General features: G+C 33.4%; 1 protein-coding gene across 1 annotated transcript in view; it reads right to left on the bottom strand.

Annotated features, from left to right (window-relative positions):
- The window catches only part of Ppn (proteoglycan-like sulfated glycoprotein papilin), a 264,027-nt gene that overhangs the window by 168,372 nt on the left and 69,571 nt on the right, over nucleotides 1-26,084 (bottom strand). The window contains exons 16-20 of the mRNA XM_089091753.1: nucleotides 24,094-24,215; nucleotides 19,255-19,443; nucleotides 15,685-15,948; nucleotides 6,972-7,180; nucleotides 2,182-2,377 (exon numbers count right to left, since the gene is read on the bottom strand). Of these exons, the coding sequence (XP_088947879.1) occupies nucleotides 2,182-2,377; nucleotides 6,972-7,180; nucleotides 15,685-15,948; nucleotides 19,255-19,443; nucleotides 24,094-24,215 (980 nt within the window). The remainder of the gene's footprint in view (nucleotides 1-2,181; nucleotides 2,378-6,971; nucleotides 7,181-15,684; nucleotides 15,949-19,254; nucleotides 19,444-24,093; nucleotides 24,216-26,084) is intronic.

The raw sequence follows: 26,084 nt of genomic DNA, 5'->3' as shown, positions 1-26,084 counted from the left end.
GAAAATAGAAGTTTAAGTTTCGTTCAATTGAATGGAAAAGTGACAAAAAAAATTCCTCCTCGCCACGGATATATTCCCTAGACAATTCAATCCTGGTGAAAATTTACCCCGGACAATTGCCATTAACATCTCCATGCGTAAAATTAAGTCGGCAAAGAGCAGGCAAGAAGAATTTCGTATAGATATTCTGGCAACTTCCCCCAGTGTAAAATTTTCCGTGAAAAAATCACCCCCTGTTAACCTCCCTCTCGATGGAAAATTTTCCCCATGGAAAATTTTCCTCATGGAAAATACCCCCGCCAGAAAAATGCATGCATACTTCCTAATAACAAATACTATGCGTAAACAATTTGCAAATTTTATAACTTAAATACCTTTCCCTAGGGGCTGTGGGGGTCATAATATCTCCAAAGACATAGTTATTCGGCCTTTCAACTATGCTGAACAAGATGGCTATCTCAAAATTTTGATTGGACGATTTAGAGATAAAAGGGGGCGTGGAAAAGGGCCTATTTGTCCTCCAATATTTTTGGTCACTTAGAAAGGGCACTAGAGCTTTTAATTTCCGTTTGAATGAGTCCTCTCCCAATATTCTAGGACCACTGGGTCTATACGATCACACCTGGAAAAAAAAGCAAAAAAACAAAAAAATAAACCCGCATCCGTGATCTTTCTTCTGGAAAAAAATACAAAACTCCACGTTTTAAAACAGTTCGTGGTCACGAACTGTAAGTAAGGGTAGAAAGTTGTAGAAGTTGTAGGTAAGTTGTAGAAAATGCGTTTTTTATACCAATAGATGCATCAAAAGAATCACATTTCAATGCTGAATTCAAATATATAACTTTAATCAAGTTTAGTCCTACCCATCAAAAGTTACACGCCTGAGAAAATTTGGCTGATTTTCAAAAAAAAGAAGGAAAGACCCCCTTAAAGTTATAGAACCTTAATGAAAATCACACCATCATATTCAGCGCATCAGAGAACCCTACTGTAGAGGTTTAGCTCCTATCTACAAAAATATGGAATTTTGGAATTTTTGCCAGAAGAAAGATCACGGATGCGTTTTTGTGTTTTTTTTTTGTTTTTTTTTGTTTTTTTTTCTCAGGGGCGATCGTATTGACCCATTCGTCCTAGAATATCGTGGGAGGACTTACTAGAACAGAAATTAAAAGTTTTGGTGCCCTTTTTAAGTAACCAAAAAAATGGAGGGCAACTAGGCCCCCTCCCACGCTCATTTTTTTGCCAAAGTCACCTGATCAAAATTTTGAGATAGCCATTTTGTTCAGCATGGTTGAAAATATGATAACAATATCCTTTAGGATGACTTAATCCCCCGAAGTTCCACGGAGGAGGGCGGAAAGTTATGAACTTTACCCAATGTTAACATATAGTATTGGTTATTAGGAAGTATACAGACGTTTTCAGGGGTTTTTTTCTGGTAGTAGGGGAGTGAGTGGGTCGGGGGTTATTTGGGAAGATCTTTCCATGAAGGAACTTTTCATGGGGGAAGGGACATTGCTATGAGGGGGCGCCGGATTTCCCAGCATTATATAAAAAAAAGATCAGAAATTAAATATAAAAAAACAAGTTTTCCAACTGATAATAAGGAGTAACATCAAAACTTAAAACGAACAGAAAATATTACGTGTATGATTGGGTTCACCTCCTAGTCAGCATCTCGCTCTTTAAGCGAAAGATTTTTTAGTACTTTAAAAAACTTTAGCGTAAAGAGCGAGGCGTTGAGGAGGGGACAGCCCCTTTCATATACGGAATAATTTCTGCTCGTGTTAAGTTTTAACGTCGTTCCTTACTTTCAGTTAAAAAAACTTGTTTTTTTTATTTAATTGTAGATAGGACCTCGAAACCTTTACAGCAAGACTCTCTGATACGCTGAATCTGCCTTTAATGGATAAGTCTTAAATGGGTAAGACTAAACTTAATGAATCTTATACATTTGAAACAGCAACATAAACCGATTCTTTTGATATAGCTATTGGTGTCAAAATTCCGTTTTTTAGAGTTTCGGTTATTATTGAGCAAGGTTTTTATAGTTCGATGCCACGGACAATTTGACTAAAAAAATACGAAAAAGTTAGTGAGTGTTTACGGCTTTATATCCTTCTGGGAGAAAGTAATAGCTCAGAAATAAAATTGGATTGAACCAAATACAAAAAAACTTACCGCCGGGAATAATTGGCTTTTCCTTGCATTGCTCAAAGTTCTCTCCTTGAGCTTCTGAGACACCGTCGACGCAACAGCCAAATCGACTTGATACACAATCACAACTTTCTTGATTAGGGCCCATTGCTGGGGTACGTTGGTCTCCACAACAACCAAATTCACTTTCTTTGCACCCACAACCTTCCATATTTGGCCCCTAAATTTAAGGATGAAGCAAAACAAAAATATAGTAAAACGGTCATGATACTTTAAATAAGACAAGGGAAAATAACGAAGAAGTCTTTTCTCAATAATGATGATAGAAGTCAAATTTTTTTGACAAACTTAAGAAATTATTTGCGTAAATTTTAAGACATTAACAAGCTATTATTCAGAACTCCTTAGTCTATTGCTAGTCTTATTCTCCCCGGAGAATTCCCCCCAAAATCCACTCCCAAAACTTCCCCTGCGGAAAATACCCCGCGGGGAGAATTCTCCCCAAAGATGTTTCTCCTGCAAGAATTCCTCCGTGGAAAATTTACCCCATTTCTCCCGCGGAGAATTTACTTACATGTAATATTGAGCAGCTGTTGATTTTGAATTGAAGTTATCAAGTATTTTGCAGGTTGCATCAAGACATGGCTAATTGTAGACAGAGAAAAGCCAAGACAGATAGTCCAAGTAATTGAGAGACAAATGTTTAAATGGCTGGGGCACGGGTAAATTGCAGGAGTATGCATGAATATGACAAATATATGACATAATAAAATAATGTCATAAAATATGACAAATGAAATAATGGAGAAACGAAGAATTTTTCGAATATTATACCGACATTCCAAAACATGGGCAGAATAGGTAGCGGAGAATATTCTAGGGCATTTATTTTTATACTTTATTTATTTGAATTTTTTTTTTCATGTTTTGGGAGGTTGAGTTATCATAGCAGGGTAGGATAAAGGTTAAAGAAAATAATTTTTAAATACGAAATCAATGGCAACTGTGGGATAGTTACCCTTTTATGAAAGCGAGATGGCAGTCTGCGGCTAAGAAGTATGAGAAATTGCTTCCTGTCAAGGCCGTATCCAGGGGGGGGGGGGGTTACCCGGTTTGAACCCCCCCCCCCCAAAAAAAAAAAAATTTTTGACCGAGCCGAAAATTAGTAAAACCTAGGTAAAAATCAGTAAAATTAGTCGAAAACTGAGTCAAAAATTAATAAAACACCCCCTGAAAAAGTCAAAAATTAGTAACCCCCCCCCCCCCCGAAAAAAAATCCTGGATCCGCCCTTGCTTCCTGTGGACCTAGTTTGGTACCGATCAGAGTCGTCATTAGGCAAAACAAATACATATATATGATTATATATATATAAATTAATTTTAATAGAGATATTGGTATATATGTATATATTTGATTATATATATATATATACATATAAATCAATTTTAATAAAGATATTGGTCAGTATGCGTATACTGATGAATATGATCTATAAATACTTTGTTTTTTAAAACACAGGCTAGAGTCACTGCTGAAGAAGTTTTGAAAACGTGGAACTTCTTATGAAAAGATCAGTTACTTCCGGCTAGCAACTTTTTCCAAGGGTTTTATTGTGTGTTTCAAACCAAAACTTCTCCAGCATTAATCAAGAATAGAAACTTTTACGTATTATTTCAGAGAAATTTGGAAAGGATACCCAAAGGGAAATATTAAGAGAAAAGAGTTTACACCAAACAGAATTTTCTAGTTAGTTTTGGAAAAACAGGCACAAATTATATTTCTTATTTTGCAGCGCTAGCTCTCGGCAATACAACTTCTTACAGCTGACAACTTTGCTCTTGAATTTACAGCCTTGATTTGACATTGTTGCAATTATCACTCGACTAAATAACAGCGTTAAACTTGTCCAAATAAATTTCTATTAGGTTGCCCAGAAATGGTAATTTGAATTATAAATGATAAATGTCGGTTGCTGTTGCTCAATAAACGTTTGCCCTTATTTTGTTAGTTTATGTTACCCATTTTGCTTTTCTCTTTGAATACACAGATCAGGAACGTATATTGGTTCTCGGGGTGGCCGGCGTTTCCGCCTCCCGGAAAATATACCCTAGAAAATATCCCCGGTAGAAAATACCCCCCCCCCCCGCCAAAAATACCCGCCGGAAAATACTCCCCATGGAGAATACCCTCCTCCCGGAAAACAACCCTCCCCCCACATAAAATACCCCCAGAAAATACTCCCCTCGCGGAAAATACCGCCTCCTTGCAGAAAATACCACCCCAAATTTGAGAATTTTATTTGAGTTTCTTTTTATTGCCCATAGGGGGAAGGAATTTTGGTAGTTGTGTATTACGCGACTCACTGAAGTTTACACTGTGTAAAACTTGAGAACAACCCGGTTTCTTCGTTATTTTCTTTCGGCTTAGCGTGAGACAAGACAGAGACAAGTGATAGAACAGATGGGAAATATATAACTTGGGCTATACATTTGCGCATGAAGGGGGGGGGGTGCTAAAGTATCTGGACAGTTTGAAGTCAGAAAACAATTCTTACTTCATAATATGTAGAATAATTGTACCTAACACATTTTGCATCCAGACGTGCTATACTCTACCCGCCCCCCTAATGTGCAAATATATAGCCCAAATTTATTCTTAAGGTGACGAAGAAACCGGTTTGTTCTCGAGTTTTAGACATCGTAAGCTTGAGTGAGTGGCACATAATACACAAGTACCGGAATTTTTCACGGAGAGAGAGCTGGATTTCCCAGTATTATATAAAAAATCAGATATTAAATTTTAAAAAACAAGTTTTTTCAATGAAAGTGAGGGGCAACATCAAAACTTAAAACGACCAGAAATTATTACGTATATGAAGGTAGTAGCCCCTTACACAAGACCTTGCTCTTTACGCTAAAGTTTTGACTCTTTGTCTTAATTCTTTAAAACACGATTCCTGAAACACAATGGCCGTTTAATTAGAATAAGAAGCTGTGTTTTAAAATTGTATAAAAAAAAACTCTAGCGTAAAAAAAAATGAGTTCTTGAGGAGGAGGCAACCCCTTTCATATACATAATTATTTTCTGATCGTTTTCTTGCTCTTTGCTTTTTTTAGATTTAGCATGAGTTTTCTTTAGAAAAAAATATCCGTTGAAATGACTTTTTTTTTCAAGACTTTTTAAACTGTCTTCTTGGTCAAGTGCCTTATAAAGTCTATAAAGCATGGGGCATGGTTGCCCTTAGGTTCTGCTGGCTGTTTCGATGTCATGTATTAGTAAAATTGGTCGTCCTCTAGCTTCAAAATGATACACTTCAAAACAATGCGAAAAACACACATGAGAGATATACTCAGATATAAATATATATATATATATATATATATATATATATATATATATATATATATATATATATATATATATATATATATATATATATATATATATATATATATAAATTAAGAGCAAATTTTTCAAGTACTATTTCTGAGAAATTTGAAATGTTGTACATAGAGAATTTTAAGAGACTAGAGATTTAATCATATAGAATTTAGTTGTTATAGTCTTGGAAAACAAGCTTAAATTAGATTCCTTATTATATAACGCTAGCTTTGCGAATTGTTGCAATTCTAACTCAGCTGAATAAGAAGTTTAGATTTGGTTCAACAAATTTCTTTTAAACTTCGTAGAAATGGCAATTTGGATTTTTCATCTTATGAGCATGTTGCTCATGCTCATAAGATGAAAAATTGAGCATGAGCATGTTGCTCAAGTTCAATAAACATTAATACTCAGTTTTCCAGCACATAACGCTCATTTTCACGTGACTGTCCGTAATTGGCCGAGTCAAATATGGCCAATTTTCTTCTCAAACACATCGATCAGTAACATCGACACATCAGCCTTGAAACCCTTCTTTCCCTCACATCCCCTCACTTTCCCTTCTTTCCCCCTTCCCTTCCCCACCCTTAATTTTCGTACATATTTTTCTTTTTCGTTTTTTTCCCTCATAAATGGCCGTTCTTTGGTCTTTTCTAGAAATTTAATACGATTAAATTTCTTAAAAACTCCTATATTTAGTATAGGAGGGTAGCAAATTTCTTTCTTTTTCTACCCTACTTAATTACCCCTTTTGTCAATGTAAATTCCAAGAGGTATGGGGTATGGTCGCCAGTAGGCTCTACTGTTTAATTTGAGGCTGTTTGGAAGTCAAATTGGTCGTTCCTTTGCTTAGAAATAATATTGTTTTCAAGTAATAAATAAAACAAACATAAAAAATGAGATTTAAATTAAGACGTTTAATCCATTTTGTCCTTTTTTCTCTTCTTTTTTATTCTACAAATATACTATCGAATGTTCATTTTGGCTCTATATATTAGGTCCATCTCTAAATATTTGGTTCTAGACATTCTAGATAGTGATGCATAGAAAGATACCATTTCGAAAGGGATCCATCTTTTTTTATTGGGGGGGGGGGGTTGAGCTAAGGAATGGCTCATTATGTGGCAATTTATATTTCTAAAAGAAATTGTTTATCTAGACCATTTTGGCATTCATCTAAACACAGAATCGATGAAATTTGAATAAAACCACTTTGAAATCGGTCACTATTGTCTTACTTTGTAGGACAATGAGGTGTTAACGCTTCAATTTACTCGTTATTTCGTAGTAGAGGTTTCCATACGTGGTTTCTAACTACGTGCATATTCGAGGCAACACCAATGCTTAGAATTAAGATATCCTCTTCAGACTTAATGACTCTCTCCCTCCCCCTCTCTCCTCTTTCTCTTTAAGTTTGTCTGGCTTCACATACCTTAGCCGGTCGGATACCATCACTACAACAACCAAACTCAAATGTATTGCAGGGACAGCCACTGTAATTAGGTCCAGCTGCAGGTGTATAATCATCAGGACAGCAGCCATGAACAGTGGTACGACATCCACAGCCTTCATTCTCTATCCCACGAGCTGCAGTCTGCTTATCTGGACAACATCCAAATTGTGTATATTCACAGCCACATCCTAAAATCATAAAGACTTGTATAGGTTTTCTTTGAGGTTTTTGATTTTCTTTGAGGTTTTTGGACAACATCCAAATTGTGTATATTCACAGCCACATCCTAAAATCATAAAGACTTGTATAGGTTTTCTTTGAGGTTTTTGATTTTTTTTTTAGCGATGCCCGTAAGTTTCTATCACTCTGTGTGCTGAAAAACCAATTAAATAAATTTGCAGATTAAACAAAAGCAACACTCGTCAATGAACGGTAGTTGTAATGTGGATATTGTGGATTTCACAACCTGTATAAGCATCGCACAGAATTACATTGACATATCTTTTCTGTAATGAAAATCATTACAATCATATCCTAAAATCTTAAAGACTTGTATAGATTTTCTTTGAGGTTTTTGATTTTTTTAATCAAACACAGCCACAAACACAGCCACATCCTAAAATCATAAAGACTTGTATAGGTTTTCTTTAAGGTTTTGGATTTTTTTTTTATCAAACACAGCCACAAACACAGCCACATCCTAAAATCATAAAGACTTGTATAGGTTTTCTTTGAGGTTTTTGATTGTTTTAATCAAACACAGCCACATCCTAATATCATAAAGACTTGTATAGGTTTTCTTTGAGGTTTTTGATTTTTTTTTAATGAAACACAGCCACAAAAACAGCCACATCCTAAAATCATAAAGACTTGTATAGGTTTTCTTTGAGGTTTTTATTTTTTTAAACAAACACAGCCACAAACACAGCCACATCCTAAAATCATAAAGACTTGTATAGGTTTTCTTTGAGGTTTTTGATTTTTTTTAATCAAACACAGCCACAAACACAGCCACATCCTATAATCATAAAGACTTGTATAGGTTTTCTTTGAGTTTTTGATTTTTTTAACCAAACACAGCCACAAACACAGCCACATCCTAAAATCATAAACACTTGTATAGGTTTTCTTTGAGGTTTTTGATTTTTTTAATCAAACACAGCCACAAACACAGCCACATCCTAAAATCATAAAGACTTGTATAGGTTTTCTTTGAGGTTTTTGATTTTTTTTTAATGAAACACAGCCACAAAAACAGCCACATCCTAAAATCATAAAGACTTGTATAGGTTTTCTTTGAGTTTTTGATTTTTTTAAACAAACACAGCCACAAACACAGCCACATCCTAAAATCATAAAGACTTGTATAGGTTTTCTTTGAGTTTTTTGATTTTTTTTAATCAAACACAGCCACAAACACAGCCACATCCTAGAATCATAAAGACTTGTATAGGGTTTCTTTGAGGTTTTTATTTTTTTAAACAAACACAGCCACAAACACAGCCACATCATAAAATCATAAAGACTTGTATAGGTTTTATTTGAGTTTTTTTTTTTTTTTTAATCAAACACAGCCACAAAAACAGCCACATCCTAAAATCATAAAGACTTGTATAGGTTTTCTTTGAGGTTTTGATTTTTTTAATCAAACACAGCCACAAACACAGCCACATCCTAAAATCATAAAGACTTGTATAGGTTTTCTTTGAGGTTTTTGATTTTTTTAAATCAAACACAGCCACAAACACAGCCACATCCTATAATCATAAAGACTTGTATAGGTTTTCTTTGAGGTTTTTGATTTTTTTAATCAAACACAGCCACAAACACAGCCACATCCTAAAATCATAAAGACTTGTATAGTTTTTATTTGAGGTTTTTATTTTTTTAAACAAACACAGCCACAAACACAGCCACATCCTAAAATCATAAAGACTTGTATAGGTTTTCTTTGAGTTTTTTTATTTTTTTAAATCAAACACAGCCACAAAAACCGCCACAACCTAGAATCATAAAGACTTGTATAGGTTTTCTTTGAGGTTTTGATTTTTTTAACCAAACACAGCCACAAACACAGACACATCCTAAAATCATAAAGACTTGTATAGGTTTTCTTTGAGGTTTTTTATTTTTTTTAATCAAAAACAGCCAAAAACACAGCCACATCCTAAAATCATAAAGACTTGTATAGGTTTTCTTTGAGGTTTTGATTTTTTTAACCAAACACAGCCACAAACACAGCCACATCCTAAAATCATAAAGACTTGTATAGGTTTTCTTTGAGGTTTTTGATTTTTTTAAATCAAACACAGCCACAAACACAGCCACATCCTAGAATCATAAAGACTTGTATTGGTTTTCTTTGAGGTTTTTGATTTTTTTAATCAAACACAGCCACAAACACAGCCACATCCTAAAATCATAAAGACTTGTATAGGTTTTCTTTGAGGTTTTTGATTTTTTTTTTTAGTCAAACACAGCCACAAGGACAGCCACATCCTAAAATCATAAAGACTCGTATAGGTTTTCTTTGAGGTTTTTGATTTTCTTAGGTATGAACTGATATTAAAATGCACATAGATAATAATTCTTATTTTCCTGTAATTATTTATATACTTTAGTAGGCACGGGGAAGTTCCTTATTGCGAATACGCCAGACTGCCAGAAACAAATTCTCCTTGGACTATTTATACTTACTTTGTCTCAAGCCGGCAAAAACCGGACTATCCACCAAAATTGATTTGCTTCACAACCCATTTTTCTGCCTACACAGATAAAACAGTCACTAAAAATGTATTTTTTTTTTGTGGTTTGACCAATTTCCTAGGATAAAACACAGATAAAATACATATAAATAATTATGATCTTATTTTGTTGTATATTTTAATGCTTAAAACAACACATAAATGTTCACTACACTGATCAAATTAGTCAATGAGAAAAAACATTTTACCTGATCGTTGTACCTTGAATCTTACGTTAATTTGCCCCCCCCCCCCTTCTATAATGCTAAAAATGTAATTCCTGGTGTTTTCATTAGAAAATGACCCTTTTTTGGCATTTTCATTGGAAAAAAAAAATTGCCCCCCTCCCTAGTTTTGAAAAATATATTTTGTCCCTCCCTCCTTCCCGGCAGAGTTAAAACCTTAGGTCATGCATACAAAAGGGGAGGATGGTTAAAGAGAAATCACTCCTGAGATTAGCTGGGAAGACTTCCCCTGCAAATTTAAAAAATGGTGACCTCCTAAACTAGGAAATATATTTATTTACTAATGCCACGTTACAGAATAAATTTGTATATTTTGTATAGATCGGCTTGACGGCGGCTTCCCACTTTTAAATAAAGAAAATTAATTCAAATAAAAAAAAAATCATAATAAAAAAATCTGCTAATGCAAATAAACAAAGTTTTTAAATGGATTATAACCAAATGGATCGAACGTTTTGTAAATTGAGTCTAAGCCTTGATTAAATGTAAAGCGAATAAAATATAAAATAAAAGGGGAATAATTTCAGCAATGAGCAATCATAACCTTATGAAAAAAACTTCAATGACATATCATAATAATTTTAGTCAAATCTGGCAAGTATCAAGCAAGGGCCTCCACGCCACCTATATAAATCTCCCTCCAATAAATCAGATGAATTTACCCCTCCCTCAAACCTCCATTTTAAACCTTATTATGATTATACGTTCTTTCTAAAAGCTACAAGCACTGCATATTCATCAATGTAGCATCAACCACTATGATTGATGCAAAGCATTGCATCAATGACTATATAAAATACTTCTGTTACAAAAAATCCTAATAAATATTAACTAAAAAAAACAAGTTTTTTTAACTGAAAGTAAGGAGCGACATTAAAACCTAACACGAACATAAATTATTCCGTATATGGAAGGGCCTGTCCCCTCCTCAACGCCTCGCTCTTTACGCTAAAGGCTGACTCTGTCTCACAACTTTATTTTTTAAAACAATAAAAAACTTTAGCGTAAAGAGCGAGGCGTTGAGGAGGGAACAGCCCCTTTCATATACGGAATAATTTCTGTTCGTTTTAAGTTTTAATGTAGCTCCTTACTTTCAGTTAAAAAAACTTGTTTTTTTATTTAATTTCTGAACGTTTTTGAATTAATGCAGCTTTGATTTTGCCTCACTGTACATGAATAATAAAAACAAAATTTGCATATTAATTTTCTTTTTTTGGTTAATTGGCTTTTTCGAAATTTTGTTCTGACGTAACTTACGAATTAAGCATTATAAGCCCATTCTTTTGATACATTTATTGACATCAAAATTCCGTTTTTAAAGGTTTCGATTACTATTGAGCCATATCGCTTGTTTTTTTTTTATTTTTTTTTTATTATGTATATAAGGGGGTTCTCCCCCTTAGTCATTACCACGCTCTTTACGCTAAAGTTAAAATTTTGTTTAAATCACAAACCCCTGAATCACCGTTTAATTTACCGTTTAAGGCCGTTTAATTAGAATAGATAGCTCTTTTGAAAGCACTAAAAAAAAAACTGTAGCGTAAAGAGCGAGGTATTGACTTGGGGGCGAACCCCCTCATATACGTAATAATTTCTTTTCGTTTCAAGTTCTAATATTGCTTCTTACTTTCAGTTGAAAAAACTTTTTTTTTTCAATTTAATTTCTGATCGTTTTTTAAATAATGCTGGGAAATCCGGCGCCCCCTTCATAGAAATGTCCCTTACCTCAAGTAAACATCCTCCACGGAAAGATTCTCCCGAGTAACTCCTTCCTCCAGCCCCTCCCCCCCCCAACCAGAAAAAAATCCTTCCTGAAAACGTCTGTATACTTCCCATTAACCAATACTATATGTAAACAATGGGTAAAGTTTATAACTTTCAGCCCTTCCCCCGAGGACTGTGGGGGATTAACTCAACCTGAGAAACATAATTATTAGATTTTCGACTATGCTGAACAAAATGGCTATCTCAAAAATTTTAATTGGGTGACTCTGGGAAAAAAATGAGCGTGGGAGGGGGCCTAGTTGCCCTCCACTTTTTTTTTCAATTAAAAAGGGCAATTTAAATTTTAATTTCCTTTCCAATGAGCCATCCTACGATATTCTAGGACCACTGGGTCAATACTATTACCCCTGAAAAAAAAAAAAAAAAAAAAAAAAAAAAAAAAAAACACGCATCCGTGATCTTTCTTCTGGTAAAAAATGGAAAATTCCACATTTTTGTACATAGAAGCTTGAAACCTCTACAGTAGGGTTCTCTGATAAGCTGAATATGATGGTTTGAATTTTATTAAGGTTTTATAACTTTTAAGGGGTCTTGCCTCCTTTTTTTGAAAATCAGCCAAATTTTCTCAGGTTCCTAACTTTTGATGGGAAAGAGTAAACTTGATGAAACTTATATATTTGAAATCAGAATTAAAATTTGATTCTTTCGATGTATCTTTTGGTATCAAAATTCCGTTTTTTAGAGTTTCGGTTACCATTGAGCCGGGTCGCTCCTTACTTACAGTTCGTTACTACGAACTGTTTGGAAAGCCAAAAGCAAAAAAAGGAAGATAACTCTTGGAACAAACACATTAATTAGCCACCAAAAAAATCTTTAATCTACGACAATATTCAAAGATGACGTCATACCGATGCTGGAAATGTAAGTATTGGATCTATAAATAACCTGATTTAATCAATTAAGCAACTTGTACAACTGTCGTAACATCTTCTTGAAACTTTGTCTCATTTAATTGATGAAACATTTTATTTGAAAAGAAGATATATTCGGAGGAAGACATCCAGCAATTTTTTAGATGTCACCGATGGGTAATGGGGAGGAAAAAAATGTAAATATTCTTTAGAAAAATTACTATTTTGTAGAGATAAAGCTTCGGTTTCAAAATGATTTTTTTTTTTTTTTTTTTTTTGGGTGACCAAAAGATCCTTGTATTGTTTTTCTTTTTTTCGGAAATACAGGTAGAATTTTTATAGTCTAAAGCGGAGGGTGCGTTGGAAGCAAACCGACATAGGAAAGGAGGTTCCAAATCCAATTTTTTTTTTCCGAAACATTCTTTGGGTAAAACAAGAAGGAACGAAAGCATATGTTGATTTCTGGAGAGAGGTGTAATTTTGTAAAGGGGTCAAACTCGAAAAACACGAAAAAAGTTGAATCATATGAAAAAGACAGACAATAACTGTGAAAATTGTTAAATTATTACTGATTTCTGTAGTTTTGTAGACGTCATCAACGGATAAAATATAACCATGCTTTGCAAAGCAATATAACTGTATTTTGAGTCTAAGGCCGTATATGGCCTTAGCAGGTAGAAGGGTCATGTTACAAAATGATGAGTCTCATCTACAGCTTTTTTTCATGGGATATTCATTTTGTAAATTTTACAGCTGATGTTTATTAAGGGGTAACATTAGGATTTTTTAGTGCGAAAAGAGGTCAAAAGCGGATACTTTTGTTTCCTTAGCAAATATCTTTCGGAAAAGCACTCGGTGGATACACAAACGTTCGTCTACGCATCAAAAGTTCCTTTCATAAATAAAAAAAAAAAGACTCAATTTTTTCTATTTGACTTCAAACACATATGAAAGATTTACAGCATATTGTATTGTTTTAATTGTTTTTAATTTGTAAGAAAAAAAAAAAAAAAAAAAAAACTTAAAATGTCAAAAAAAATATTTAATAACTATCAAACAATAAGAAACTGGTTTAATCTGATTGCATTAGGAAGGGAAGCATACAATTATTTTCAATATAGATGCTTGTATATTATACTCTAGATTACTTTTGACTTTGTTCCGTTATTGAAGCTTCTTTGTGGTATAAAAACCCCCAAAATTGTTGTTTTTATTTGTTTTTTTTTAATGCTATTTTTCTCATTCTTTGTGTGAAGCTAGGAGGCGACAACGCTATCACAATTCAAAGATACCTGTTCCGCATAAAACGAACTAACCACTAGTGCCCTACGTACAAAACTGGATTCCCCCCTATATTGGTTCGCACGGCACATGTCCTAATTCATTCTTGAATTGATGAATAATACGGGAGTTACTGTAGGAGCTAAGCCCTATTAAGAGTAGGACAAAATCGTGGCGAACACCCGTTGGTACTAGAAAGCTGTTGGTTGTCGAAAGTTGTAGTTCATTTTCATGATACCCAAAAGAATTGTAGGTTTTAAAACTAATGGCGATAGCCCGGAGTAATTATGGAATTTTGGAACAACAGAAGGAAAATTTTCAATGTTAAAACTGTCTTATGTTTCTATTTTTTCTTTTATTTTATTTTTTCTTTCCTTTTTTTTTTATTTTTTTTCTAGTAGTAGGAAACGAATGTTTTTTTCTTATTTTCATAGAGCAATTGGAGAAAAATCATTTTTAAAGAAATTTGTATGCTTAATTTCTAAGACTTTTCTGTGACTTTTATTATTTTCTAAGACAAGCAGTGAAAGTGTGGAACAGTCATATAACATATTTTATAGCTATACGAGAAATTTACCTGTGATAACTGCCTTATGCTTTCATTTTTGTCTTCAAAAAATCAACTTTTTTGATAAGAAGGACAAAAGTTTCTTTTTCATGCATTTGGAGCTAAGACATTTTTGAAAAAAATAAATTTTACACTTAAAGTTTACGATCCCTTTGCAAGTTGAGGTATCTTACTTTCCTACAGTATTAATGTATCGACAAAAGATGAAAATTTTGACACTCTTCTACAGCTAAGATAGAGCTCATTCCATCTACCTAATTATTTCTGTTTGTCTTAAGTTTCAATACAGCTCTTTACTTTTCTTTGAAAAAATTATGGTACTGGTGCATTATATGGGCCTTTCTAAAAAGTCAAGTTTGGTTAATTCTAATGAAATAAAATAAAATAGTATGGATATATAATAGTTTAGAAACAAATTTGGGCTATACATCTGCACATTAGGGGGTGGGGTGGGGGTAAGGCATAGCATACATTAAATACGTAACCTAACCTTAACCTAGGTAATCCCCCCCCCCTAAACCCCAGAAAACAACAGTTTAAATATCGTAAACGCAATGAAAACCACGCTATGCATTGCATTACTCTATAGCGGTCTCTTGAATTAACCCGTCTCTGGCGGGTTTTTCGTGACTGGTTTCCTTGTAAAGGTCCATCTAATGCACCAGTACCAAAATTAGTTTTGGAAAATTTTTTTTTTTCAATTAATATTAACGAAGGACAAAAATATTGCTATCATTCTATAACTTAGATTCAGTTATATCATGTACCAAACGTTTTTTTTTTTTGCGCAGTTTTTTTTTAAACTGAAAATAATTTGAATATTGGTTGAGGATTGTTGAAGAATTACAATTTTCGTATAAGTAACTTTATATCCTTTGCAAGAAAAAATCTAAGAATTATCATTATTCTGGTTCCGTGAACAGACAGATCTGAAATTTACAAACCGAATGGGACAAGCATCTTGTCATTTCGGTCAAATTAACAGCTGTTGCCTCGTCACAAAATCACTCGTTTTAGGGAAAATATATATATTACGTCAGTCTGGTGAGATATATCTTCCAAAATTTAAAATTTTTACAGCTTGATTTCCACAGATCTCGCACAATTATAACAAATACATTTCGCCTTCATTCCAAGACAAATCCTCAAGTATTACATACACAGGATTCAAATAACGACTATACAAGTTACAAAACAAGACTAATCTAAACGGTTTACCTTCAAGGTTAGCACCTTGGGCTGGTTGAATGTTATCAGGACAACAACCAAATTCTGTATGAACGCAGCAGCCTTCTTTAGCTGGACCTTGAGCAGCATGTTTGTCGTCATCGCAGCAGCCCCATTCAGTTGTGGCACAATGCTCAGGACAGCCATACCCATTGGGACCACTGGCAGTTGTCATTTGGTCTTCACAGCAACCAAACTGAGATGACTCACACCCTTCTGTGACAATGTCACAGCCAAAATATTTTTCACCAAGAGCTATTTGTAAAGACGTAAATTAAAAACTTGTTGTTTCCTTTTTTTAAATAGGATCTATTCAAAAACCACATTGACAAATCCGTAAATAACAAATAGTGGAAATTTTTTTAAAGGATTCAGATTACTGGTTTTCATTCCTATGTACAGAGAAATAACAAGCCGGTATAGTTCCAATGACATAGATTTTTTAATTTTTTTTTTTTTTTTTATTTGAGCCACTCAGAAGTTAAACTGTCGAGTCCATAGGTGACGAATACAAGAAAATAACCAAAGAAAGGATGCACTTTTTGAGATTAGTTAGTATGTGATCGGTAAAAAAAATATAACTAGCCAAGCTAGTTACATGAAATAGGTTAACAATTTATAAGTTGAAATTTTTTCAATGACTAAGAACCATAATTATCAAGTATAAGTAAAAATTACCAGAAAAACAATGTAAAGAATATATATTCTTGGATTTGATTTTTATGTGAGTCATATTTGGAAAAAAGAAACTGGCAATGCTTGTTACAAAGATATGGATTAATAATTTATCAGTTTCTATTTTTACGTTAGAACCAAAGCCAAATAGTCATTTATATAAAGGAAAATACCGGAAAAAAAAATTATGCATTTTTGATATACTATATTTTTAAATTTACATTTTATATTAAAATATATTTTTGATCGCTTTGCAAAAATCATCTCCCACAATTTGTTTGCCTTTGCTTACACAGTTAGGTTTATTTCAGCCAATATTCTTAAATGCATTTTAGAATAAAGGTAGGGGTGCAGTTAAGGGGGGATATGTGGACTTCCCCCTTCCAATTTCCAAGGTTTCACTGCTGCTCTCCGACACCTTAGACTTTAGCTTGTGTTTTCAGTTTAATTTAGCTTATGTGTCCGCATTTGTCAGCACACTGGACGATTTTGTCGCCACATTCCTTATATCCCCCTCCAAACCCAGAAACCGAGATGCACCCCTGGATAGAGGAAGTCAAATTGGGTTCTAAATTCTAATGGGAGCAGCAAATGTTAATAATAATTATTCTTTACTAAAACGTATTCTACTAATAGATAATATTTTGTTCGGGATCACTTTCATTAGAATTTCCCCTATTAGCACTGTAGACTATAGCGTCTTTTTTTTCCAAACATGACACACATTTGAAACCGTGCGTACTGACCCTTGGAACATACGTCAGAACCTTAGTTTAGTTGCTAGTGGTCAGACCAAAAAAAAAAACAGGTTTTTCCATAGGCTTCTCGTGATGTTTACATCAGAATCGCGCGTGCGCGAATGCGGAGTATGAATTTTGTGTGGTTTTAAATATGTACCACTTATTTTTAATGGAGAGTATATCCTTTGTCGATACTATATATTCTGTCTACTGTGCCTATTAGAAAAAGATACAAATGAGAGACTTTTTATGAATAGTCATAAAAATTCCAGAAGAATATTTGAAATAATCGATAATCTGAAAAGTGGAGTTGATTGAAATGTTTTCTAAAGGGTTTATTTGATAATATCTATAATTCTAAACTGTAAAATATTTATTAATAGCTGAATAGCGTCATTTTTAGGGGAATAGGACCCTTCTTGTTGAAATTTGACTATAAACCGAGGAAACAAAGGATAATTTCCTAAAAATTCTAGATTCTATAGAATTGCATGTTCTTTTTTTTTATCGCCACTGTTGTGAAACTCGTAGACCCATTTCTAGGCCATTGCAAGTCCTATATGCGTATTAAAGTGGAAGGAAAAGGATTATTAGGAAAAGGATGGTTTTCAAAGGGTGATTTCTTACTATTTTCAAAATTCAAGTTAAAATTGGAAATTCAAATCCAGTGAAAATTCAAAAATTCCAATCAGTTCCAATTCCAATTTCAAAATTTAAAAAATTCAAAGGGGCGATTTCAAAAAATAAGATGATATTATAAAGATAAAGGTTATAGATTCTATAGAATTTTTAGCTGTTTTTTCTTTTATCACCACTATTGTGAAAATCTTATATCTGTTTCTACACCATTTCAGATTCTTATATCCATATTAAACTGCAAGATGATTTCCTAAAAATTATACGAAAAAGGACGGTTTCCAAAGGATCATTTCGAAAAAATTCAAAATTCAAATCCTAAATTTCATTCAATTCAAAATCAGTTCAACCAAGTCGAACCTAATCCAGTTCAAATTCAAAAAGTTTAAAAATGGATTTTAAATGGAGTATTTATTACCTACCTGGGTTATATTGGAGCTGGCTAAAGACAAGTTTTGTATGGTGAAAATAAACTCGGAGGAAGATAAAAATAACACTTTAAGGGGGGCACATATTATCTCTCTGGTTAAATCGAAGCTGGCAATCTTTTTTTTTTGTGATGAAAGTGGACTTACAAATAGATAGAAAAATAGTAATATATACAGAATATCTATTATGTACCTGGGTCAAAATTAGGGATGATTTGAAAAAAACTTTTTTTTGTAAAATTACAAGGAAAAAAGGACATTTCCAGAATTTTTTAAGGCATTTTTAGATTTTTTTTTTTTTTCATCTATGCAAGTAAGATGATTTGTTTAGGTTATCCGTAATTTCTCTATTTACGCATTATTTTTGATAATTTTTGTCATAAACTGTTCATTTTTAATGTTTATTTGCAAATACCAGATATTAATATGTTTCCATTTTTCCTGTTTATTTATGTCACTACCTGTAAAAAAAAATTAAGACTAATTAAACCTTCATTATGAAATTTTACATTTTGTAAATAAAAGATATAACTGGCCACCCATGACAAAAAAAAAAAAAAAAAAAAAATGAATATAAAGACGACCAACGGATCTATGGTCAGTAAATGAAAACGAAGAAAAACAACAAAAATCAAACGAATATTTCACCCGTATCTAACAAGGCGTCTTCAGTATAGAAAAAAAAACAAAAAAAAACAAAACTAAAAAATATATGTATAACTAAAACAGACTGACCTAAAATACATAATATACAATTACTTAACATTTATAATTTATAGCTACCTTTGTAGCTACGTATATGATATATTTTAACTATTAAACTATTTTAAACTATTTTTTAAACTATATTAAAACTACTTTAGTTTTATGTATATTTTTTAGTTTTTTGTTCTTGTTTTTTTTTTCTACGCTGAAGAAGCCTTGTTAGATACGGGCAAAATATTCGTTTGATTTTTTGTTGTTTTTCTTCGTTTTCATTTACTTGTCATAGACCCGTTTGTCGTCTTTATATTCATTTCTTTGTGTTTTTTACTATTGGTACATTTTTAACCAGAGATGTTACCCTCGAACATGAACCATACCTGTGCTAATTCCATCTGGACAACATCCAAATTCCGTTTCTTTACAATCGACATATTGTGTTGTGTCCTCTACTGTTGTCGTTGTTACTTCATATTCAGGGGAACCATCAGTAGACCCATCGGTAGATGCTTCCATTGAATCTTCTGTTGAACCTTCTGTGAATACCTCCGTAGATCCCTCTGTTGGCACTATTAATAAATAACCTTCTCAGAAACAGAAATTGGTTCAAAAATATATCTGGGATTAGGTTGTGTCGTAAATCTCGAGAAAAGCACAATATAAGAAATTATGGCCAACTATGGCCGTAGGCAAGAATTTGATGGCAAAATATGGTGATGGTACATCAATTATCTAGGAGGAAAGCGAAGCCCCTCACCCAGGGTTAGTACCCCTAGCAATTTATTCCTATTTCTAGCGATTTTAATATTGCTTGTAAAACAAATCATTAAATCAGCACATAAATCACTAGGTTATTTAAGAAAATCACTAAATCAACCAAAAAATCACTAAAAACTAGTGATTTTTTTCACCAGGTGGCAACCCCGTCCTCACCCCGTGTACATGTCTGCCAGCTAGATCAAATTCACCAGGGCCTGTTTATTTACTGTGTAGCTTATTTATTCCACTTAAGCTTTTCCCAATTATAAACTGACAAAATCGTTTAATTGTCTCTTACACAGAATTGGAAAGGTTCGAGGCAGCATCAAAGGAAATTTTGAATGAAGCTTATTACTTTGCATCTTATTACTTTGTATCTCCTATTAAAAAAAAAATTGCTCCTAAGAACTGAAAGAGGAGAAAATCATAAAAAGATTTTTTTTCTGAAAAGAAAAACACTATAGGGAAGTGATGAGATGAGACTTTCCAAAAGCCAACGGGGTTGCGTCATGTTATCTTTTGAAAGGAAGTATATTAGATGAGGTAATGAGCAGATTTACATTTTTCAAATGCAACCAGAGTTGCGTAAATAATGGACTGCAAAAAATATGACAAGGAGATATATTTTTAAAATCAAGGGATAACATACAGAATGAAGATGTAGAGCTGAATTTAAAAATACAGACCAAATTACTGAATCTTCTCTTAGTTTATGCGCAATACTTTGGTAGATATTTTGTCGTGAAATTTTTATTTTGATTTTTTCAATAAAAATTCAGCTCAAGAAAGATTTTTAATGCAAATCCAAAAGGCCTAATTCGGTCAGTTATGTGCAATGATTTTTTGAATGATCAATAACACAAAATGGCTGCCTTTCAAAGACTTGGCAAAATACTACTTTTTCAGATTTCTAAATTTCACAAGAAGATATTTCCGCGATTGAGTCAGGAAACCGTTGCGTATTTTAAGCCCTTTTAAATTTCAATCCAACTTCAACTTGAAACTGATGCCCGCTATGTTGCCTGGTTAAACGGAGCTTCCCATTCAAAAGCAGGAACAAGTAGACAAAAACAAGAGCTTTGCGGTCAAACTAACTACAAAACTCAATTTCCACTCACTTAATATAAACTATGGCTTTCGACAAGGGAACCCCATCCTTTTAGACCCCAGTAAGAGTTATACACAGCTTTCTAAGACAATATGTTACATTCATCAATAAAGCCTGAGGTCACACTTTCCGTGAAAACCCACAACGCTACAACTCCACGACCCTCTCGCTATAATAAATCGCTGAGGGCTTAGAATTTTATCAATTAATTTTTTGGTGTAAATCAATAGTTTAAACTTTATAAGTGATGTCGTATCTAAGCGTTTATTCTTCAAAATCTATATAGGGAAATATATGATAATGGTTAATTTCAAGGTCCAAACAAATCACTTCACTCTGTTACACTTTACACTTACCAAAATGAGCAGTATTATATCCAAGGAGGTGATAAAGCCCATTCAAAAATTAGCAGGAAGAGTAATTAATGTAAGAATTTGTGAAAATATATTAATATACTTTTGTTTTTTACTATTTTCACCACTAATTTTCTGCATCTGCTCGCCCTTGCACCATTTCCGTTTTTTCTTACTGCTTTAGATATTAAGGATATAGAATATACGGAAATGTTTCTACGAATATACGAAATATTTGCTACGGCTGCTTCTCTGGACTAACAACAGTCCCTACCCTCGTGGTACAGAGTTGCTAGTCCCGTGTCCACGGTGCAAAAACGAAATGAGAGATATTGGAGGCATATTACTGGTAAAAGCACCTCAAAAATTGTCCTTCGTTGATCATGCGTTTGTTCTTGCATATGACTGCCCTTATTTGTATTTCTCTTTGTTTTTCAGCTCTTCTTTGTTTTCGTTTTGTTTGTATTTGTCAGAATTTATTTATTTCTTTCCCTTTTCTTCCTTTATTACTCTATCAGTGTTGTATTTTACATCTACGATGGGAAATAAATTTATACTATATATTATTATATAACTTGAGTTGATAAGGGCACTGCTGGCCATTTCAGTCTCAAAAATTTAAGAGCCTTTTTTCTCTCTCGAGCCAGACTTAACCTGGTTGACGCGAAAGTTCGATTAACTTGTAATTATCAACATTTGCTTATAACACATTAAATTAAAAATAATTAAAAAGCAAATACAAACAATCAACAGTAACCAAATGTCGAGTCCTCTTGGCTATGGCTCTTGGCTCCAATCTGGCTATGGCTTGGCATACTATAATCGAATACTGGATCGCGGTTAAAACGAGGCAAACAGTCAAAATACTCGGTCAAAATAACGGTCAAAAAATTTCGAGAAAGCTATTTAGCCAAAACAAGTAAAATTAATATACAAGTTTCATTCTGATTATTCATGGACGGTGAACCAAAATTAAAGCTCCATTAATTCAAAAACGTTCAGAAATTAAAGAAAATAAACAAGCTTTTTTTAACTGAAAGTAAGGAGTGACATTACAACTTAAAACGAACAGAAATTATTCCGTATATGAAAGGGGCTGTCCCCTCCTCAACGCCTCGCTCTTTACGCTAAAGTTTTACTCTGGGTCACATAACTTTATTTTTTAAAACAATAAAAAACTTTATTGTAAATAGCGAGGCGTTGAGGAGGAGACATCCCCTTTCATATACTGAATAAATTATGTTCGTTTTAAGTTTTAATGTCGCTCCTTACTTTCAGTTAAAAAAAACTTGTTTTTTTTCTTTAATATCAAAGTAAGCCCTGACAGGTGTCATAGGTATTTAGGCAACCAGGTTTTAATTCCCGACAAACATTTCTTTACCTCATTATTTCTTTCGCTTCTGTTTTGCACTATAATTTACGAAAGTAAAAATATTATAGGAGGGTACATTGTGTCAAAACGTCAAAATAAATAAAAAAGAAGCGAAATTATCTTTTGACTTAAAATTATGTATATCAATTTTAGGTCAATTGATAAAATTTTCTGATAAGGTGTCAAACTTCATTTGGTCAGCCTGGCAAAAGAATGTCTTCATCTAGGCAAATATTTTGTCGGCTTTTGACTTTTTATAAACAGATACGAATCAAATATTTTACCACGCAAAGACCCCTTTTTCATGGATGACTTGAAATACAGCTCTGTAATAGAAATCTGAATTTTTATAAAGAGAGAAATATGTTTCAAATAGTACAAAAAAAAACTGACGGGAATAATTATAGTTATTTACTATATCTAAGCATATCCACGATCAAAATTTATTATCAGATGTTGAGCTATGATTCGAAAAAGTCGTGGCCATCCCAAATTAGGTCATTACTAGAAAGTGTGGGAATGGCTTACTTATGGAATGACGGTCTTGGTTCCCCTGATCTACCAACAAATTTAGTAAGCCAGGTACGATTTATCTTAGAGGGTCAAGAAATTCAGTGTTGGCAAGGGCTGGTTTTAAATTCTGCTACATTGAATCATTATAATCAGGTTAAACCTAGTTTTGGAGAGGAAATTTATTTTAAATTCAATTTACCGGCTATGATTTTATGTCGATGGATTCAGCTTAGGGCGAATCGCCTTCCAATCCAGAGTAGACAAATGGTGTTCGACAAAGGGATAGTACATCCTGATGGTCGGTATGTGTGTCCTCTTTGTAGGGATGAGGACGAAGATTTGGACCATTTTCTCCGAAAGTGCCCGGTGCTCTCTGATTTAAGGGAAAATTACTTACATGGGATTGTTTTGCTGCTTCCAAATATCTTACAAAGTAGTAATCCAACCACAATATTTCGTATTGGTGCGTACATAGAGAAGGAATTAAAAAGAAGGAAATGTTTTTACAATTAATTATTATTAATTATATGCAATTAAAGTTGTTTTTTTTGGTATTTTAATAGAAGGTATTTTTCGCTATGTAGGCCTATTCATGTTAATGTGTGTTTGTAATTTGCTCTGTTGTAATTTTTCTATTTTCATATTTTTTGTGTGTATATGGCTCTTGGGCTTTTTGAAATACACGATCTATCTATCTATCTATCTATCTATCCACGATCAAAATGTGCCATGTACATTCGTATCTTTCATCTGAAATCTTAATTTTTTTAAGTTAAAAAAACTTACAACCACAGAATTTTAAGCATATCTTGCTTGAGAAGGAAATAGAATCGTCTTATTTTTGGTCAACTTTATATGTAAAATATTGTTTCTTCTTGCTACTTGTAAGCTTTACAAATATCAACTTTGATTTTATTTTGCATTTTACAGATAAATTTTCAAAGAAGTCTTATTTTCAAAAAGTACTTTATAAAGAGTTTTCTAGAAGTTTTCTAGAGTTTTCTAGAAGAGTTTTCTAGTTTTCGGAATAATACCTGGAATTTGTATAGCGACATCGCTTAACTATTTTCGCTTATATTAAACTTAGCTTAAGTTCATTTAATCTATTGCTTACTTTGAATGTCATCACCGCTGCCACTTGAGATTTCTACGCCAGACCCGTCAATTAGTGGTTCCCCACAACCCTCACCATTGGGTCCTTTAGCTGGGAATAGACCATCTTGACAACAGCCAAACCTAGAGAAAATAGCAGCAATGAGTAAGGAAGAGGAAACTTAGGAATATTAATATGTGTCATAATCATATTTAGTTGCAGCTAAATATGATTATAAATATTATAATTTTGTTGGGTGTTGTTTGGAGGTTCGTTGGTTTTCGGGTCCGGTAAGTTGAGCTCTAATTTTTTTTTTCTTTTTTTTTGGTTTATTGATTTATTAGGGGGGTTTTCTCCCGCACAAGCATGCTTCAGGGAATCGATGATTTATACTTTTTTTTTAAATAAACCCAGTGTTACTACTTAACAGCTTTTTTTTTTTTTTTTTTTGTGGTTTATTGATTTATTAGAGGGGTTTTCTCCCGCACAAGCTTGCTTCAGGGAATCGATGATGTATACTTTATTTTTTTTAAATAAACCCAGTGTTACTACTTAACAGCTGTCGTAGCTGTTACGTAGTAACAGCTGTCGTATTTTAACTACTAAGTTTTAAACAATAGAATAGTTGCATGGGCACCCATAAGCTGAATTCCAGGGGGGGGGCAAACCTCATCTAATTGGCACTTTTAATGCTATATAATAAAATCTCAGAACAAAAATATAAAAATAAAGGCAGCATCATTCAGCCAGGGGGGGCGGGAGCCCCCCCATATGGGCGCCAATGAACAGTTGAAGCTAGTTAAGTGCTAGCTCATTTTTGGTAAAAGATTATTCGGTAAACCACATTGGCATGCAATAATAAAGAATAAAATTAAAGAAAGGAAAATCGAGAAGTTTTTTTTTTAAGCTCAACAAAAAATCAAAAAGAATATTTTTGGGGGACATCCACTTTCCTTCTTCAGTGCTATAAAAGAAAGTTTCAACGAAACATGTTTATTTATTCCGAACGAAAATGTGAGTGAAACATACCAGATAATGTGAGCGAAACATACCAGATAAAATGAAATGGCAAAAAATTACAATGCGGAGAGCAAACAGAAAAAGAAATAAAACCTCAATTAGAAGAACTAAAAAACCTAAAAAACAACAACATGGAAAATACTAACAACAGATAAATCAGAATTAAAAGAATAGAAAAATTTTAAAGCCAAAAAACCTACTTCCAAAATCGAGCCACTCACCAAAATTCGTGACTCCAATATCCACCAATATATAAGTGATCGGCTCTGTTTTTTAGTTAGGATTTATGGCTAAGAAATACGACTTAGGTTTATTATGAAAAAATATTTTACCCTAAAAGTCTGAAACAATGGTTATAGTATTGATGAAAACATACCTCAATAGATAAATAGCCATCTAAAAGAGAAGCAAACCAAACATTCCTCCGTATGATGACATTTTTTCGTTTGGGATTGTGTTGGGAGGATGATATCTGAAAGAGGAGGGCCTTTCCTCCGCATGACATCATTTTTTCATTTGGGAGGATGATATCCGAAAGGGGAGGGCCTTTCCTCCGTATGACACCATTTTTTCATTTGGGATTGTGTTGGGAGGATAGTATCCGAAAGCAGAGGGCCTTTCTTCCGTATGACACCATTTTTCTATTTTGGATTGTGTTGGGAGGATGATATCCGAAAGGGGAGGGCCTTTCCTCCGTATGACACCGCTTTTTTCATTTGGGATTTTGTTGAGGGGATGATAACCGATAGGGGAGGGTCTTTCCTCCGTATGACACCATTTTGTCGTTTGGGATTGTGTTGGGGGGATAATATCCGAAAGGGGAGGGCCTTTCCTCCGTATGACACCATTTTTTCGTTTGAGATTGTGTTGAGGGGAGGGTATCCGAAAGGGGAGGGTAGTTAAATTTTGTTTGGAAGAAAACCATAATCTTTTATTAACTGCATGAAAAGTGAAATATTTATAATGCTATTATCATATTCCTTATACTTCCA

The sequence above is a fragment of the Artemia sp. Qi Xiang Cuo genome, chromosome 7, assembly GCF_049724085.1.
Source record: "Artemia sp. Qi Xiang Cuo chromosome 7, ASM4972408v1, whole genome shotgun sequence".
NCBI lineage: Eukaryota > Metazoa > Arthropoda > Branchiopoda > Anostraca > Artemiidae > Artemia > Artemia sp. Qi Xiang Cuo.
This window is presented reverse-complemented; position numbering and strand designations above follow the sequence as displayed.